The sequence below is a fragment of the Aquarana catesbeiana genome, linkage group LG02, assembly GCF_042186555.1.
Source record: "Aquarana catesbeiana isolate 2022-GZ linkage group LG02, ASM4218655v1, whole genome shotgun sequence".
Lineage (NCBI taxonomy): Eukaryota > Metazoa > Chordata > Amphibia > Anura > Ranidae > Aquarana > Aquarana catesbeiana.
Window position 1 is genome coordinate 60,240,692 of NC_133325.1, and position 20,287 is coordinate 60,260,978.

General features: G+C 43.4%; 1 protein-coding gene across 1 annotated transcript in view; it reads right to left on the minus strand.

The window, feature by feature from the left end:
* Positions 1 to 20,287, minus strand: part of NOX4 (NADPH oxidase 4) — a 348,347-nt gene that overhangs the window by 192,849 nt on the left and 135,211 nt on the right. Inside the window, exons 10-11 of the mRNA XM_073612966.1 lie at positions 6,472 to 6,636; positions 731 to 793 (exon numbers count right to left, since the gene is read on the minus strand). Coding sequence (XP_073469067.1) covers positions 731 to 793; positions 6,472 to 6,636 — 228 coding nt within the window. The remainder of the gene's footprint in view (positions 1 to 730; positions 794 to 6,471; positions 6,637 to 20,287) is intronic.

The window sequence follows — 20,287 nt, forward strand, 5'->3', positions numbered from 1 at the left end:
TAAAATTGTCAAAAGTAGTGCAGGAACTACTTCTTCAAATCGGTACGGCACCGCAAAGTCGGTATTGCACCGATTTGAACAGTTCCATTGCCGACAATAGGATGCAACTTGTCATGCAATTTGACCTGTGTGAACATACACTTTTTTACTAAACAATGCAACTGTCCTTTTTTACATCAAAAATGCAACTGTCCATTTTCAGCAAAACAATGCAACTGTCATTTTTTCACTAAACAATGCAACTGTCCTTTTTTTCATCAAACAATGCAACTGTTCTTTTTTGCAACAAACACCGCAGCGCACTGGTATAAATTGAAACCATAGGACATAATGCAAATTGCCTTGTTGTTGTTTTGGAACTGCGTTGGGCAATGCAGCCCAATGCTGTTGGTGTAAATAGATCCTGACTTCGACAATCGGAAGGAATTCCGTGACATATAGTCATTCACCCATGACAAGCATCCCTGATCAATAGTAGACGGAACAGTGACCCGCAATCTCTAGACTTCTAAGGTCAAGCCGATGAGGATGTTTAAACCAATGACTGCAATAATCAAAGACCAATGACAGGTGATTACTCAGGAGAAGAAAATACTGACATTTACCTATACAGTATATAACGAAGGTCAGGTGTCACAATGAACATTACATTTTAATTTGGATGAACTCTGACTTGAGCAAAAAGAGCATCAACAAATAATTATTGTTCTGCAATAAAAGGACCTCTCACCATTGTCAGTGTGAACGGATGATTCTCCAGCGCTGACACTTTGGGACAATGCAGAACGACGTACTGTAAAAAAAAAAATATACACATTTCTACCATTTGTATAGGAGATAAGTTCAGTCTACAGAGCCTAAAGAGGAATTATGAACCTGTATTGTAAATGTAAAGCTGGCCATACACCAGGTGGAATTCCGTTCAAAATTATTCATTTTGAGAACATTTGTTATTCCAACTCTTTTTTATTAAATTAAAAAAAAAAAAAACAGAACAAACAACAAACTACATAACATTCAAAAAACTCAACATATAAAAATACAACCATATACATTACATATTTACATAACAGCTGACACATTACATTTAACATTTAACATTCCTGAAGTATAGAAAATTCATATCTTATTAGGTCTATGATTCTTGTTCTAAGATTCCCCATTCCCAACATCCAACTTTTGGTACGGGGGGGGGGTGAGAAAAAAAAAGGGGGGGGGGTGACCACACGTCCCAACTATAAATTCCCAATCCTATTACCCCAGTGCTCCTGAAATAAATTTAAAGTTAATTAAATATTAAGGGGTGGATCTCCGGAGGATTGCACAATCCGCCTACCCTCCCATTCCACCCTAATTCCGTGTATCCCTCTAACCCAAATAATTCAATTCCACTTAACCTAATCCTTTAATCAGATAACCCAAAAAGTGTTATTTTAATATGTGACTATCTATAAACTTATATTAAACTAATTGAATTCAAGCAATTGTGTTTCCCCTAGTACCTCAAACCCGTTTACCCCGATCCTTCAAATAAATAAATTACCCCCCAAGTGTTGGAAAAGTGTAAAAAAATAAATAAAAAAAACCCCCACTCAAATCAGTTTTATCCACCTCTCTGAATCAATCCCTTATTAACAGAGGTTTCTTTGATTTCCATTGTCTTGGTATTAGGGCTTTCACTGCATTTAATAGATACGGTACTACGGAGAACATTTGAATGATTCTCTAATCATTGGTGGGGTCAAAAGTGAAGAGAAAGATTGAGGAAGCAGGATGTCAATTTTTTTCTTCTCAAACAAACACATTTCTATCAGTGAATGTGGTTCTCCTTTGGGCATTTCCATTAGTTCCCAAAAATCAAATTGTGAAAACAAATTTTAGAACATTCATTGGGTCATCAAATGTACTGAGAATTTTGGACAAATTTACACACGAATGTTCTTATGAAAACTCATTCGAAAAAAGCTGTCTCCCTTTGAAAAATTGCACCCCCGAGAAATAAATATAAGCAATACAGGAAGGTCACCTACACCTTTCCTCCAGAAGTCTTGACTTCTTTCCCCAGTAGGTGCCAAGTACTGCAGCATTGGCCATGTGGTCCGGAACAAAAAGGATAAGAAATTCATGCAGAACTTGGCCTATCGTAGAACTCAAGGATTCCAGGAGAATAGTTACTATTTCTGACCTTTGTGTTCATTATACTTATTACTCACAGGAGTAATGTTTCTAAGGACAGTCTACATTTTACAAACGATATTTGTGCTTTTAAAAATAATCAAATAAATGTAGATTTTTTTTTTATTGTGTGGTTTTGTTCCAGCATCCATTAATGTCAATAAATGTCACAAGCCTATTGTATTTAATGTATTTAACGCCACAGGATGTCTACAGTGAAATGAATATCATTACTCAGTACAGGAGGTTAGGTCATACTCAGCAATGAGTAACATAATAAAAAATGGACTGAAAAAACTATTACCTACTAAAGCCCAGGGGTAAATATTGACCCAAAAAACACATCTTTGGAAGTGCTTTCTAAGATTCATAATGAGATATTAAAATACTTACAATTTTATTGTTCACCACTCACCATTCATTGTCACCTAAACAATGCTGAAATGCACCCGGTATTATTGGTGTGTTTGTTCTGTTCTGGGTTTTTATTTTGCATTCCTCAAAGGATTTGTGACCTTTATGTATGGTCAGAGTGGTTGTAAATGGGACAACTTTTGCAAATGGGGCTTCTTATTCTAAAATGATTTATCACAACTGGACCTTTGGAGATCCTTTAATGGGTGCCACACCCATCACTGACGATGCACACACACCACCAGCACCCCACCCCACCCCACCTTGAGTTGAGACCGATATGCTGGGCTGGTGAAGGGTAAGGAAATTAAAGCTGCTGTTTATAAAGCATTGGCAATGTGGTCCCTGCTGAAAACAGTCAGAGTTTGTGCAGAACTCGGATCACTGTAGAATTTAATTACTCCGAGAGAATGGTTATTATGTCTGACCTCTATGATCATCAGAGAGTCTGAACCCTGAGGTTGCATTTGGGTTTCCCATTGGTGCTACAAGCGCATAATTCAGTTTGCCCTGCATTATGGGGAGACTGTGTGATTGGGGGGCTCTCTGCGATGGGAGCACTCTGTGATGGACGGGCATGATGTATCGGGGATACTCTGATTTGATGGAGACCTCTGACATGAAAGGTAGACTCTAACTAGGTGTTAGATGGGAACCTCTGAAGTGATGGGAGAACCTCTGATGTAATGAGGGACCTCAGATGTGAAGGTGGAACCTCTAAAATGAAAGGCGACTTAGATGTGATAGGGGACCTCAGATGTGTTTCGGGATGTGTTGGGGGAACCTCTGATGTGATGGAGGGCCTCTGATGTGAAGGGCGACTCTGATGTAATGAGGGCCTCAGATGTGTTGGGGAAACTCTCTTGTGATGGAGGAACCTCTGATGTGAAGGGCGACTCTGATGTGATGGGAGATCTCAGATGTGTTAGGAGAACCTCTGATGTGATTAGAGAACCTTTGATACAATGAGGGCCTCAGGTGTAAAGGGGGACTTCTGATGTGAAGTTAATTTCATCAAGGCAATTGTGTACATTGTCCCAGGCTCAGGTTTCAAAATGATAAGTAACATTTTAAAAAGGTTTCAGAATACCTGGTGTACATTATACTTATTACTTACATGAGTAAGTACAGCTTACATTTTTACAAAGAAGGTCCACTTTGAGGTAAACCTAATGTGAAAGCAAACCAATTCAACCAAAAATTGTGGCTCAACATAAACCTCTGGAATCAATGGGCTTCGTTACACAACAAGTCTACCTAATACCGCCATGTGTGACTACTACAGAGGATAAAGAATGTAATCCATTCAAAAATTCCAACAATTTCTCGGAAGAATTCCTATCACAGAGGACTTTGCAGTAATTTGATGGAACTCTATAGAGAAATCAGATATTATGAATGGGTTACATTTCTTATCCCCTCAAGTAGTCACACATGGTGGTGTTAGATTTAACATGAAAGAAAAACATGGGCTGTCATTGCTGAAATCCCTCTGAAACTGGTGTTTGCCTTGCTCTAATGCTGAACCATTACTTTGAGTTATGATCTTGGAACAACTGTGGACTTCCTGTCACCTTGAATTCTGGCCTTCTCCTCATACCTCTCTTATTAGCATCTTGTGTAACCATAGGAAGCTGGATACATATGCAGCATTCTCTGTAATCTCTAGAGCAGACTTTCATGAAATCCCAAGGGATCTTCCAGAGGTTGCTAGGGGTTCTTTGAGCTGTGGCAAATTGATCCCTCACCTACAATAACCACCAATTTCCCACTGACATCCAATGTAAGGAGTCACTTATTGCCAATGTTAAGGGGCTTTTCTTCACTGACCACCAAAGTAAAGGGGCGCGTTTCCATTAACCAGTGAAGCAAGGGGGCAATTTTCCACTGAACACCAAAGTATGGGGGCACTTTTCCATTGACCAATGAAGTAAAGGGGTGTTTTTCATTGACATGTTGCGCTACCCTTGCAAGGGTCGCTTGATAGATTGGGTTCTCGGATCTTGTGCCTCAACTCGCTATAGTTTAGTATCAGGAAAAAAGCACCAGACTGGTTAGGAATAAATAAATATGTTATATTGTAATTAATTAAAGTAGATGGCAATATGTACATATAGGAAACAAATATTGTATAAGTCAAACACAATTCTCTAGACAAAGGAGTTACTAGATTGCAGCAGTTTTGAATAAGGATCTATGTGGTTAAATTAATCTATAGCTGGTAATCTGCAGATCGGCATTAAAGCAAAATTAAAGGCTTGGATTTTTTTTTTTAAATAAATAACAAAGATGTCAGACGTTTTGAACAGAGCAGCCCCCATCCTCTTCTTCACGGGTTCCCTGCTGGTGCTCTTGGCTCTTCCCTCCTGCTGAGTGCCCACCATAGCAAGCAGTTTGCTCTGGGGGCACCTCCCAAGCCACTGCTCTGTGTGTGCAATCACACACAGAGCCTTGACTCGGCCCACCCCCTCTCTCTCCTCATTGGCTCACTGGCTGTGATTGATAGTAGCAGGAGCCTATGGCGTCCACTGCTGTCTCAGCCAATGAAGAGGAAGAGTTCCCAGAGGTTCTTGTGCACATTACTGGATCGAGTCAGGTCTCAGGAGGTATGAGGGTGGCTGTGGGGGCTGCTGCACACAGAAGGCTTTTTATCGTAATGCATAGAATGCAATGAGATAAAAAACCTTCTGCCTTTACAACCCCTTTAAAGGGTAACTCCACATTCGTGGGGAAAAAAAAATAGCAACTAAGAAAAAAATATATAGCATATACAATTGCGATACAAGTCATATTGTGATTGAATATTATAAAAAAAAATACCTTTCCTTTTCAATCTGCAGAGCTGTAATTTCCTGAAAATGCAATATGGCTACCTGGAGGTGTTCTGTACACAGAATATATACAGAACGCCCCCCCAAATATGTAATTTCCTGCTTGTGTGATTGGCTCACCAATTTTCCCAGAAGTCTGCCCTAAGATACAAGTCAGATTTCTGGCATCCCCTGCAACAAAAATGTCATTTTTGGTGAGATACTTCCAAAAGGAAATCACATCTAAAGTGACGCAGACCCAGCAGCTTTCCTCATTAGAGCCCTGCAGTTGCACAGCTGATTGATAATTATGAAACCACTCCTATTAGACTCATTTTCCCACATGGACACAGACAAACACACTGGGATTACTTCAGAATAACAAAAGGTAGGAATCTGCAACAAAGTTTGTTAAATACAATCCGTGTAATGTACACCCAGAGGGGAACGTTTTTTTCCCAACACTTTAAAGCTATGCCTCAAGTAACAGTAACGGCAATGGTAATCAGTGCTGTGATAACTTTCCTGTGACCAGCATACTATACTGCTAAAGCTGGCCATAGACAGATCGAAATTCGGCCAGTTCACCAGGAAGGGCTGGTTGTACTGAAGTCGATCTATTGACTGACTTCACTACAACCAGCCTGTTGGGTTTTTTTTTTCCATCCGATTGGGGTTAATCTAATAAAACCCGGAGAGTGCAAAATCTGGTACAGCTGTGCATGGTAGCCAATCAGCTTCTAACTTCAGCTTGTTCAATTGAGCTTTGACAAAAAAAAAAAAAACTTTAAGCCATTTGGTTTCTATGCAGAGCTGCACCAGATTTTGCTCTCCCCAGTTTTAGTAAATCAACCCCAATGCATTTTGCCGGTGGGGAAGGTTTCACACTGGCAGAATACAATAGCACTGCAGGAGGGATTTCCCCCATCAACATAGTGTTGATGGGAGAATCAAGCTCTTTTCTTTCCTTCAACTCGTGCAGATTCGTCAGAGAACAATTGCCATTGACCGTTTATTGATTCTACTCTTGTCTGACACTATGAACAGCAATGAGACCAATAAATTTACTTACTTGACCAGGGCTGGCTGTAAAGTTTTCTTTTATCATCCTTATTTCAATGACGTTACATGGATGAAGAATGACGGAAGTGATGGTCACAGGTTTAGTGCTGCGGAAATATCTGTATAACCTCTCAGTGCAGTACAAGCACAGGGGAGCTGAAATCCACATCCAGGTCTAAACAGAAAATGGACAGCAGACAGCACGTCAGAGATAGAGTTACCATCCTTTATGAGGGTTAAAGAGTCACTGACTGTGTGAATATATTACACAAATATTTTATTAATTAAAAAAAAAAAAACATTTTAGTACTGGTGTTAAACTGAACTTCAGGTATACAGATACACTATATTACCAAAAGTATTGGGACACCTGCCTCTACACGCACATGAACTTTAATGGCAACCCAGTCTTAGCCTGTAGGGTTCAATATTGAGTTGGCGCATGCTTTGAAGCTATAACAGCTTCAACTCTTCTGGGAAGGCTGTCCAAGGAGTGTGTCTATGGGAATGTTTGCCTGACCTCACAAATGGGCTTCTGGAAGAAAGGTCATTGATGTTGGACGAGAAGAGCTGGCTCCCAGTCTCTGCTCTAATTCATCCCAAAGGTGTTCTATCGGGTTGAGGTCGGGACTCCAAGTTCCTCCACACCAAACTCACTCATCCATGTCTTTATGGACCTTGCTTTGTGCACTGGTGCGCAGTCAGAGGCAGATCTAGGACTTGTGAGGCCTTAGGAGAAACTTACATATGAGGCCCCGCTCATACCCATAATGGGGGCGGAGTGCACTGGGGGAGGAGCCAGGGAGCAGAAGGAGGGGCCGGAGAGCAGGAGGGTGCAGAAGAACCAAGATAGGAGGAGCGGTGGGGCGGCTGGATATGGAGGAATTGATCTTTCAATATTCCTCCTGCAGCCGCTGAATGCCTGCGGGAGGGAGAGGAGGAGAAATTGCATTCAGCGGCTGCAGGAGAAATATGGAAAGATCAATTCCTTCATATGCAGCCGCCCCACCGCTCCTCCTATCCAGGCACACAGGGAGGCTGCACGGGCACTTACTTTCTCACCGGTCAGCCAGGCAGCATCAAGAGATTGGAGCTCCTTCCTCTTCACAGTCATGAGGCAGCTGTATAGTTTCAGGCAGGTGCGGAGAGGTTGGGTGAGCGACGCTGGTTGAAGGAGCAGCTCAGCTGCCTTAGGGTCCCACATGGACATGCCGCTCACATGTCTTGTAGAGATGGCATTTGGAGCCGGGTTCTGTCATCCGGCTGCTACCACCACCTAGGGCTTCTACTGTCCCGCACCCCGCACCTGCTGCCACCGGACAGGGAAACTCCATGATGAGGCCGATATTGGCCCAGGGCCCTCAGGCAGTATATGATTTTTCAGTCAGCCCCTGGGCCACAAAGTCCCAGTGGGGGAAGGTGGAGCCACCAGCGCCAACATCAGTGATTGATTGCAGGAAAATTAAGCCACCGCAAGGCCCCTGTTAGTGCGAGGCCTTAGGCGACCGCCTAATTTGCCTAAATAAAGAGCCGTCTCTGTGCGCAGTCATGTTGGAACAGGATGGGGCCATCCCCAAACTGTTCCCACAAAGTTGGGAGCATGAAATTGTCCAAAATGTCTTGGCATGCTGACGCCTTAAGAGTTCCCTTCACTGGAACTAAGGGGCTAAGCCCAAATCCTAAAAAACAACCCCACACCATAATCCCCCCCCCCCCACCAAATGATTTGGAGGGGTGGCCCAATACTTTTGGCAATATGGATGTGGATGAGAGTGGATGGATGAGTGAGGGGTGGAGGAACTTGACTTGCCTGCACAGAATCCTGACTTCAACAACCCGACAGAACACTTTTGCTATAAATTAAAGAGGAGACTGTGAGCCAGGTCTTCTCGTCAACATCAGTGCCTGACCATGCCCATCAGTGCTGCATATCAGTGCCATCTATCAGTGCCCATCAGTGCTGCATATTAGTGCCTCCTTATCAGTGCCACCTCATCGGTGTTGCCTTATTAGTGCCCATCAGTGCAGCCTATCAATGCCCATCAGTGCAGCCTATCAGTGCCCATCAGTGCAGCCTTGCCAGGGAAGGAGAAAAATTACTGAATTTTCTGACAAACTAAGAAAAACTTTTAAAAAAATCAGTCTTTTTTCATTTTTTTAGCAAAAAATAAAAAAAAACTCAGTGGTGACTCTATTTGTGGGGAAAAAAAATTATAAAAATTAATTTGGGTACAGTGTTGCATGACCACGCAATTTTTATTCACAGTGTGACAGCGCTGAAAGCTGAAAATTGGTCTGGGCAGGAAGGGGGTGAAAGTGCCTGGTAGGCAAGTGGTTAAACATTTCATTGGTATAGTGATGAAGGGGAGGGGGAGAACCAGGGAAGGCAAAATATAAGCACAATAAACTTCAGCTTTAATTTTCACACATCAAAAGCACAGTACTTTGTAAACAAGCTGGGAGTCTTCCTCCCCTACCCTTTGTAGCACTTTGTATATTCCTTACAACATGACAGGTTCAATATTTTATGATGCAAACAACATGGCCCCTGAACTAACTGAAAGCACAGGGACCTCATAAACAATATTTCTACAGAACAGAAGACCTGCAGAAAGAGAAGAATGTAATAAATGTCAGGAAGACTTGTTGCACCCTTTCCCCTCTCTAGCTGTCCAGGATGATGTCATAGAAAAAATGACATCATGCTTTATCAACAGCATTTTCTGTCTGTGTGGGAGACATGATGGACGGGCCTGGGTAGGGTGAAATAGGGTCACCGGAAGAGGTGGCAGGCAATTGTGACACCCACACAAGGCACAGGCTGGTGCTGAAAAGCTTTAGGCAGACAACTTAAACGGAATACAAGCTACACAAGTTCTAGTGAAAAATGCTCTAAAAAAATTTGTCTTAATAGATTTAAAGGAGAGCAGGTCCAACAGTGTTCAACCCTCTCCTGTCTCCTAAGAATGAATGATGGCCTTCCACCATCTTGGTTGACCAGAAGTGCTCTGGCTTTCTCACCCTTGTGCCCCTTTGCCCTCTGTACTTCCCCAGACTTGTAACTATCACACTCTGCCGCCTGCTGGGTGTTACTCAGCACAATTCCCCCTGCAAAATAGTCTCCCACTTAAAGTGGAAGTAAAGTCAGATTTTTTTACTTGTACCTACAGGTAAGCCTGTAATAAGGCCTACCTGTAGGTACTTTGAATATCTCCTAACGTTGCACAGTTTAGGAGATATTCAGAGTGCATGCAGCCAATGATGTCAAGGGTGCATGCTCTCTGAAGGTCCGGCTTACCGCGCCGCGACCTTCAGAGACCGCATCATAAACGGCGGCTCCCGCGTGCATGTGCGAGTGACGTCATTACCACTCCAGTCACTCACAGAGCCGGATGCCCAAGAACCCAGAAGAAACACTGAGGGGAAGATATCAGCCGTCTCAGCGATGTGCGGGTGCCGCTGGAGGGCTTCGTTCTAAGGTAAGTATTTCATAATGAGCTAGTATGCCATGCATGCTAGCTCATTATGTCTTTGTCTTACAGGATTTTTTTTCCCCCAGGGTTAACAACCTCTTTAACCACTTCAATGCCAGGCACTTTTACCTCCTTCCTGCCCGGGCCAATTTTCAGCTTTCAGCACTGTCGCACTTTGAATGACAATTGCACGGTGATGCAATGCTGTACCCAAACAACGTTTTTTCACACAAATAGAGCTTTCTTTTGGTGGTATTTAATTACCACTGGGTTTTTTATCATTTGCAAAATAAATTAAACAAGACTGAAAAAAAAAAACGTTTTCATAGTTTGTAAACGGGTAATTTTCTCCTTCGCTGATGTGTGCTGATGAGGCTGCACTGGTGGGCATTGATGGGCACTGATAGGCTGCACTGATGGGCACTGATGGTATGGCACTGGTGGGCACTGATGAGGTGGCACTGATGGGTGGCACTGGTGATGGGCACTGATAGGTGGCACTGATTTGCAGCACTGATAGAGGGCACTGATGGGCACTAATAGGTGGAACTGATAGGTGGCACTGATGAGGAGGCACGGATTCACACTGATTGGCAGCACTGATGGGCACTGTTGGGACTGCACTGATAAACAGGACACTGATAATCAGTGCTCTAATTATCAGTGTACATGTCTCCTTTACAGAAACCGGTTATCGTCTCTCTTCTCCCTTCCTCACAGGGTCAGTGTGAGGAAAGGAAAGCCAATAACCGGCTTCTGTTTACATCGTGATCAGCTGTGATTGGACATACAGTAGCTGATCACATGGTAAAGAGCTGCTGATTGGCTCTTTACCTCAATCTGTGATCAGCAATGTCCAGAGGGCAGTGTTCAGCGGGCGCGATCGCGGGAGGACGTCATATGATGGCCTCCAAGAACTAGCCGTCTGCGCTGTAGCCATCATTTGGCTATAGCTTCCTCCCTCCAAACAAAATTTTCAAAATATGGCAGAGTAGTAGGGAGAACAGAACTTCCCCTTTTGGGTAAAATTCCTCTTAAGCTCCTTGCACATGGGGACGTCTAGGTGTGTCCTTCCTGACATTTTAGTGCACCCAGAAGCGACAAGTGCAGTGTCCCTGCCTATAGCCTGTCAAAATCTATGGCAGGCTGCAGCTGCACACAACTGAATGCTGTACCGAGTGGTACCCTAGGGCCCTGTGCTATAAGGGACAAAGACCCATATTCTTTATATTCGCCCCTGAATTCATAGAGCCCTAGACACCAGCACCACTTGGTACTGTGCTGAGCCCTGTCGAGCCACAAACTGCCATAGACATTGACAGGCTGCTGAACCTCCAGGTGCACTGAAATGCCAGAAGACATGATTCTCTCTCTGCTGCAAGACAATCTGTGATCCAACTTGTTCAATAATGTTGACAGCAATCGAATGTCATGGACCATCAAATCTTGGGTACACTGCTCCTCTGACTTATCTACATGATCACTTGCACCCCCGTAAATTGCAATATGCAGATAGAACCACACAAAATTTTAGGAGCAGGCTTAACAAACACCACTACAATATCAAAAGCAGGCACCAAGACTACAGTTTATCCCACCATTTTGAAAGCACACACAGTGGGGAGACTTTGATTTATGTACAGGGACCATCACTAAGCAAGTACCTCCATCCATTCAGTACAAATGATTTAAGAAACTATGCCAAAAGAGAAACTTTTTGGATCTTCCAACTCAATCCTCCAACACCTGATGGTTTAAATGAAAGCATATAAACCCCTTGTTGAATTTTAGCAAGCTCAATTTATGTATTCATTTATCCATTTTTTTTCTTTTGCCCCGCCCCCAACTTTTCAACTCTTTCGGCCCCAGTATGGTTTCCTTTACACCTACCACTTTCCTCCTCACAGTGATTCTGGCATAGCATAGACCTTGCCCAAAAGCATGGCTGCTTTAACCTGACATATACATGGTCTATGTGTGTTTTCTTCAAACTCCCTCAACTGCATCTCCTCTTCTAGTTCCACTTCTCTACCCTCTCCAGTTGGGAGGGGACACGTTGTTTTCACCATCCCCAGCAGTATCTGTAATTCTTTGTTTTGTAACCTTTTTATTGAGATTTCAAGTAAAAAGTAAAACAATATAAAGTAGCAAAATCCAGTACAATAAGGAGCTGTCATCATAGTCGGTATGTATAAAAATGGTGACATCAACACAAATGCAGGAAGGGGGGTTCAGTCAATGTCCCATTGAGATTTCATTAGTATATATGAGAAAATGTACCGAGGTGGTTAATTATTAAGAGTCCATTATTGTGGTGTATGATCGACCATGTTCTAAGATGAGGCCAATGAACAAACAGTCCTTGAAACAGACTAACATTGTAGGCCTGGCAGAGGGGTTGAGCAGGACGACACCCATGCACCCAACCACCCGGGCAGGTGATAACTATAATAATGCAGAACAAGCTATAACAAATATAGAAACCACAAAGGCTCCAACCAACAGACGTACACATCTACCAAAAGGTCATCAAATAATATATTGAAATCACTATTGTGTCCTTTAAGAGATCTTGTCATGTATAGAACCTAGACAGAAACCTTGAGTCGTAAATAGTGTTCTGACTAGAGGACCGAAATTGCACCAGAATAAAGAGATAATGAAAGCAAACGAAGAAAAGAGAAAGAAAAGGAAATAAGAGAAGAGGGTAAGATAGCAAGGGTACGCCCGCCCAGTAATTCAGCAGGCTGTAGGTTCTTTCTATCTGTCTCTGTCTCCCTTCCAACTGTCACTGCCATGCAAACTTTTTTTCTCAACCAGGAGCTTGAAAGGGTTGAATGGGTCATGTTTGCTGGGCCTGCTGCCCTCTGATCGCTATATATTGGATAGGTTTAGCTGCAGATGTGAAGCAAACCATTGCAACATGTAAACACCCCCGTCTGCTGCCATTGCAACTTAAAGAGGAGGGGGGCACTAAAAATTTGACTCAACCACGCGTTTTTACTGGCTACCAACTGAACATCTAAACATAGCCTTAATCCCCCCTCCAACTGTCAATTCCACACACACCCAGTCCGCACTTCTCTCAGCCTCTACTCCAGTGTTCCTTCCTTCCAGCTGTAGCACACACACTGGGTCTCAAGTGCGCTGCACAGAATCAAGGATATATCCATGATTCTGCACTTCTGGGTAGGGGGCCCTCGCGCCCCCGTGCCACTTCTGCTGTGATTTGTCACAGCAGAAGCCGATCAGAGGGTGCCGTTGAATGGATGTTCGACACATGCTGATCGTCGGGAAAACACACATAACTATGTAAACAAGGCAGAGATCCATTCTAAAAGGGGGGAATGCAAAGTAGGGAATAAAATCCATCACATCCCTTAGTAAAAGCACCTCACACAGTACACAAAAGCACTGGCTAGGAACACATTTAACCCTTTGATCGCACTAGATGTTTAACCCCTTCCCAGCCAGTGTCATTAGTACAGTGACAGTGCATTTTTTTAGCATTGATCACTGTAATAGTGTCACTGGTTCCCGCAAAATGTCAAAAGTGTCAATTGGTGTCCGATTGTCCGCTGCAATATTGCAGTCCCGCTAAAAGTCACTGATTACCGTCATTACTAGTATAAAAAAATGTGTGTAGTGTGTTTTATTTATTGACACTTTTTCCCTAGGTGAATGGGTAGGGGTACGACGTACCCCATAGTCATTCACATAGGGTGGGGGGCCGGGATCTGGGGGCCCCCTTATTAAAGGGGGCTCCCGGATTCCGATAAGCCCTCCGCCCGCAGACCCCGACAACCAACGGCCAGGGTTGTCAGGAAGAGGCCCTTGTCCTCATCAACATGGGGAAAAGGTGCTTAGGGGTGGGGGGCTGCAGGGCGCCCCCCTCCCCCAAAGCACCCACCCCCCCATGTTGAGGGCATGCGGCCTGGTACGGTTCGGAGGGGGGGGGGCGCTCGCTCGTCCCCGTCCCCTTTCCGGACCGGCCGGGCTGCGTGCTCGGACAAGGGTCTGGTATGGATTTTGGGGGGACCCCACGCCGATTTTTCGGCGTAGGGGGTTCCCCTTAAAATCCATACCAGACCGAAGGGCCTGGTATGCTCCTGGAGGGGAACCCATGCCAGTTTTTTATTTAAAATTTGGCGCGTCGTTCCCCTTCATGATTCATACCAGACACCTGTCGGCACTGCCCGTCGCTCATCGGGAAAGGAAAAAACACATTTTCCTTTCCCGATGAGCGAGCCAGCGTGAGATGCACAGTACCCTATCGCCGAGAACCACCGCGATGAGATCTGATAAAGTGGGAGTGCCCTGGAAACGCGTTAGCAGTTGTAAAATAAAATCTTTCAAAGGACTGTACAAACTAGTGTGGTTTTCCCATCCTTTGAACATTTTAGTAAACTTTTCCGAGGGTCCAGTAAGACACCACAGTTGCTGGTGAGCAGTCTCTAGGACCACATACCAGCCATCACCTTATAACATATCACTATCAATTTTAGCAGTCTTACACCACAAAAAGATTATTTGTGTCTCACGAGGAATATATTTAAGTGAAAGTCCTTGTAACCGGAGTTAAAAGAGAAGTATGGGTTTTAAATAGTTTAAAGTGCTCCTTTTGTGCTTTCACTTCGGTGATAGGGTTTCTTTAAGACGTTCTACTTGAATTGCCACATTGCTGTTAGGAACCCATTTTCCCCTTTTAGTTCTCATTAAAACGAATGCTTCACTCATCCATAATATAGCTTCTATTTTATGAATGGCTGAAATTTCTTCAATTAATCACTCCATAAAGAACCAACAAGCTACCTCCAGATTGTGGTTTTCAAACCTAATTACTTTCTGTGATGCTGTTTAAACAAAATATGGTGGCGGCAGGCATCAGGGACCGCTTACTGCTGGATTCATGTTTATATGTAGATTTTTATTTTTCCAAAAATTACGCACTTGAGCTTTCCAAAATCCCAGTTATCTGTGACAGATGAAATAACAGAATTTAATATTGTTCTAGGACACCTGTTGTGTAGGGTTTGTATCCCTGTGCTCTTGTTAAATTTAAAGTGTGTGTTTGTTTTTCCTGACTTTGCCAAACCCTTTTATGCAGGGGCAAATCTTTTTTAAATTGTTTTTACTAGAAAAATAAATTGATAAAGAAGCCAGATATTGTATACATAAGCCGTAAGAGCCACAAACTCAGCAGTTTTCGGCACAAACAGTGATGTCCTACCCCAAAGCTGCCCTTACGCCAACCCAGTCTTTCTCAACCCCAGAGGGACCCTTTAAATAATTTTCAGGTCTCAGGGAACCTTTGCAAAAACCAATGTACATTTGTGGTTAGTAATTATAATGCCCTACCTTACAGAGGTGGTCAGAATGCCACCCTTACTGAGACCTAAAAAGACCATTGGGTTCATATAGTTGGCTCTGGCAAGTGCCATTGACCCCATAACTATATAGGTTGGAGACCAATCAGTCTCAGCTCAAGAAACCCCAAGAAATAGAGTTGGGCGAACAGTCTGCTTGGCGTGACTAAATACTGGTCTACACAATCTCAACCTGCAGTGGGGACACAAAGAAGATGGGAGGGACAGCTGAAGGCAGGATCAACCAGGTATATTTCACTATAAACAAAACAAATGCTTCAGTGGATTTGTGAGCATGAACACTCTGTTATATAGCCTTTAGTGAGAGTTTTTCATAGTCTGGGTTTAATGACATTTTAAGGTTAAAGCTAAAATAATAATTCAAAATATGTATTTACTGTAAATATACTGTACTTGCCCTTTAATAGAGGAGGTGTGGGCAACTTTAAAGGGTCATAAATGTCTAAAAGTATAACTAAAGGCAAAACTTTTTTTTGAGTTTTGGATAGAGTAGACATGGATTAGAACACCTGTCAGGTTTTATTACTCTGTCTGGGTCCCCTTTAAAGCGGAGCTCCAGCCCCCCTCCAAAAATTGAAAGTCAGCAGCTACAAATACTGTAGCTGCTGACTTTTAGTATTAGGACACTTACCTGTCCTGGAATCCAGCGATGTCAGCACCCCAGCCAATTTTCCGATCAGCTTGTGGGTGCTGCCGCCATTATTCGCGGTAAGGAAAACCGGCAGTGAAGCCTTTCGGCTTCATGGCCGGTTCCCTACTGCACATGTGCAAAGCGTACTGCACTTTCTAACTGGCCCGGAGGCAGAGGAAGGAGGTGGGGGCCAAACTTCCAGGGGACCTCGCCACAGCCAGGTCTCTCGGAAGTAGGGACGGGTACTTGTCAAAAATGAACGGTGCCAAGTATGGCACCGGAGGGGGGAAGGAATCCAACAAGCAGAGCTTTCCCTTTTAGGTGGAGCTCCACTTTAAGGAGATTCACCCTCCCTATTTGTCCTGTTTACCATTATCATTGAAAGTGAAAGTAAAAGAAAATCTCAAATTTTGGGTTGTCCCCAGAAAAGTAATAGAGGGGAAATCTTCCAATAGAAACAAAAGAGCTGGTGACCCGGGGGTCCCCAAGAAATTCCCTTTATTTGCGGGGAGTTCCTCTCACTTTCTGATTGGTTATTGGACAGGAAGTGAAGGGAAATCTCTGCAATGGGATACAGTGGTGAAAAAAAATCTGGCAGGGGTTATAACCCTCCCTTGCTCTATCCAAAATGCAAAAAGAATGTTTTTCCTACAGTTCTACTTTCATTTTAACATTAGCCTTTAAATCCATTCTTCTCCTCTATGCATTTCTTATAAGACCCCCATCCAAAGCTTTACACAGATTCGGGATACAGTTTAACTGCTTCACGCCCTCCCACCGTCAAGAGACAGCGGGGTGGGGCGGTGCGGCTCCCAATCTGGGACGACGTCTTATGACATCGTCCCAGAACAGCCGCTCTCGCGCGCCCGCGGGAGGGCGCGCAGCATGATAATTGCGGCTGCGCCGTGTTGCTAGGACATGGCGCAACCCCGATCTCTGGAAAGAGCCGCGTCCGCAGCTCTTTACCATGTTATTGGCTGTGTCCAATCACAGCCGGTCACATGTAAACAAGGAAGTGCCGGTAATAATCGGCGCTCCTCGCCTCACACTGACAGAGTGTGTGGCGAGGACAGCCGATCAGCGGCATCTCCACGCAGGGAGGCATCTAGGAATGTAATCAGGGCACTGATCATCAGTGCCCTGATTGCAATATTGCAAAATAGTGTCACAAATCAGTGCCCACCATTGCCCACTAATGCCAGCTATCAGTGCCCACTAATGCCAGCTATCAGTGCCCACAAGTGCCACAATCCATGTCCATTAACAATGCCAGTCAGTGCTGGCAATCAGTACCGCCTATCAGTGCTGCCCATCAATGCCCATTAATGTTGTCAATCAATGCCCATCAGTAATGCCCATCAGTGCCACCCATCAATGCCCATCAGTGCCCATCAGTACCACCTATCCATTGCAGTCTATCAGTGTCGCCTATTAGTGCCACCTAACAGTGCCCATTAGTGCCGCCTATCAGTGCCGCCTATCAGTGCCACTTAATCAGCGCCCATAACTGCCGCCTCATCAGTGCCCATAAGTGCCACCTCATCAATGCAAGCCAGTTCAGCCTATCAGTGCCCATCAATGCCAACTCATCAGCGCACATCAGTGAAGGCGAAAAATTACTTAGTTACAAATTTTACCGACAGAAAAAAAGTAAAAAACATTTATTTTTCAAATTTTTTGTTTTTTTATTTGCAAAAAATAAAAAACCCAGCAGTGATTAAATACCACCAAAAGAAAGCTCTATTTGTGTGAAGAAAATGATAAAAAATTTGTTTGGGTACAGTGTAGCATGACCGCGCAATTGTCATTCAAAGTGCGACAGCGCTGAAAGCTGAAAAATGGCCTGGGCAGGAATGGGGCGTAAGTGCCCGGTAGGCAAGTGGTTAATCAATGAGTGGTAAAAACTGGAAGCACATTAATAATCTCTCCTTATCACCCCAGTCATATTGTTCCATTCGGTCCACAATCTTAAGCTGGAATGTCCTGATGTGTTACAAAGTAAGATCTTGAACATTTAAAAACAGAACACTACAGAACTTATTTTAAATATCTGATCGTATGTTGGGCGATTTAAGCTCCCAAATTAACTTCCTGACCTGGCAGAAAGAAAGTCTGTTGAGTAATACACAGCAGAGAAATCAAATACTAAAAGATAATTACCACAGTGCATAATTATTCCAACAAGTCACTCAATGACCATGAGAAGGGAATGATAAATGGTTCTCTCCACTCAACATTCTCTGTCTTCATGGAATAAGGGTAAGACGGCATCACTTAAAGGGTAAGTTCACCTTTACATAAAAAACAAAAAGGTAAACTAATTTTACTTATCCTGGCCACCCCTCTGGACTCTGCTACCCATAGTGGTCACGATGCCCGGTGCTGCCGGTGTAGAGGTCTGTACAGTGTAATACACAGCCTCAGAGTGAGCATCCATCATAACTGCTTGCAGTTATTGGTCAGCATAGCTTGGTGACCATGCTGACCAATGCAATGGGCATCTGAGGCTTCTTCTTCCAGTAAGATATCACAGAAGAAAAAAGCACTTCTCATTGTGTTAGCATGACCACGTGGTCATGCTGACCAATGAGTGATTGCCATTGTGAGCAATTATGATGAATACTCACTCTGGGGCTGTGTATTGCAGTGTACTTTCTATTGACCACTACCTTGGCAGCATGGGACATCCGGTATGAGCAGCGGGGTCTGGAGGCATGGCCAGGATATTTGGCAAAACTTTACAGTTTTCTTGAAAAGATGATGTTACTTTTTCACTTTAATTGTGATCCCCAATGGATGCCCCCCGCCTGTGCCATTAAAAACTGCTCAGAATAGCACCCTGCATGGTTATGTGAATAGCTGGGCTGTCGGGGCAGGAGGGGTTTTATGATCATGTGACAACTGCGACTGGCTGTCACAGTGGTCACATAATCAGAATCCTGTTCAGATTGATTCCAATCATGACTAGAGGTTGAGAGCTGTCTATGACAGTTTGACCACTGTGCTGGGAGCGTGCAATGAGCACCCTCTCAGCATAGAAACCTCAGCCAGCATATGGACGCATATGTGCGGCATTTGGGAATTAAAGCCACTGCGCAAATGTGTTACATGGGCGGCAGAAAGTTAAAAAAGGATGCACATCAGCAGTTCTGACTTCACTGGCTATGCACAAGCTCAGGATCAGTGACCTGAATGTCCTGACACCAGAGCATCATAATGAGAACCAACTAGCAACTACAGAAGATAGCAATGGCAGCCACTTTTTTTTTTTATTCAGAACTTAAACCCAAAATGTATTTATTTTTTAAAACATTTTTAGTTAGTTAAAAATGATTGCACGTGAATACAGAATATTACAGCAGATGGAACTCTAGGCCAGTGTTTCTCAACCTTTTTTGAGTCAAGGAATCCTTTAAAATTCTGCACAATGTCGAGGCACCCCAGTCTAAAATGGTAGAAACAAAACTAATAGTTTTACGGAATGCAGCAACACCCACACATAAGACACCCAACTGGTACTGACTAGTAATCCAATGTTTCTATTCCTCGCAGAGCTAATGTGACCCCCAGTGCTGACAATAATGGCTAAGGGAGAGAATAAAACAAGGATGCTGTGCAGGCGTCTGACATCCTCCTTATCAATCAATTAGGTAATAGAAGGTTGTAATGGTGCACAATGAAAATCTGTGGCTTTCTGTAACTAAAAGGCAGGCTTGATGATCCTTCTAGTTTGTATACAATTTTTGGGCAATTTTTAGGAATTTTACCAAGGGACCCCTGAAGAAACCTGAAGGCACCCTGGTTGAAAAGGCTGCTCTAGGCTATCCCCCACATGACTATTCTTACCTGTGCTTCTAAAAAAAAGCCTGTTTAGAGAGCCCAATAGCTCAAACTCAAATTTGCATATGAGTAAAACTGGCCATAGATAGGTAGAATTTTCAAAATGGAAATTCTAAGAAAGTTTGTTTGTTTTTCTAACCATTAGTGGGTCAAAACGACACTCATTTCAAGCACAGTAACAAGAAAATTCAAAGGATCAGGATGGAAATTTTTTTCTCGAACAAATTTCCAATAGCTTATGTGGTTTGGTAACGTCTATTCATTCTCTGATTTAATGTTTAAAGCAAATAAAATCTTTCAAACAAAATTAAAATGTTCTGAGAATTTTCGTACAAATTTTCCTAAGACTTTTTCTATGAATTTTCATTCGAAATACTATCTATTTCTAGTGAAATTCTATCCATTTATGGCCAGCTTTAGTCAGAGGAGTAATTCCTCCCCATCCCCCTTCCTGCTCTGTTCAGACAAGGGCTACAGACTTTCAATTGGAGAAAC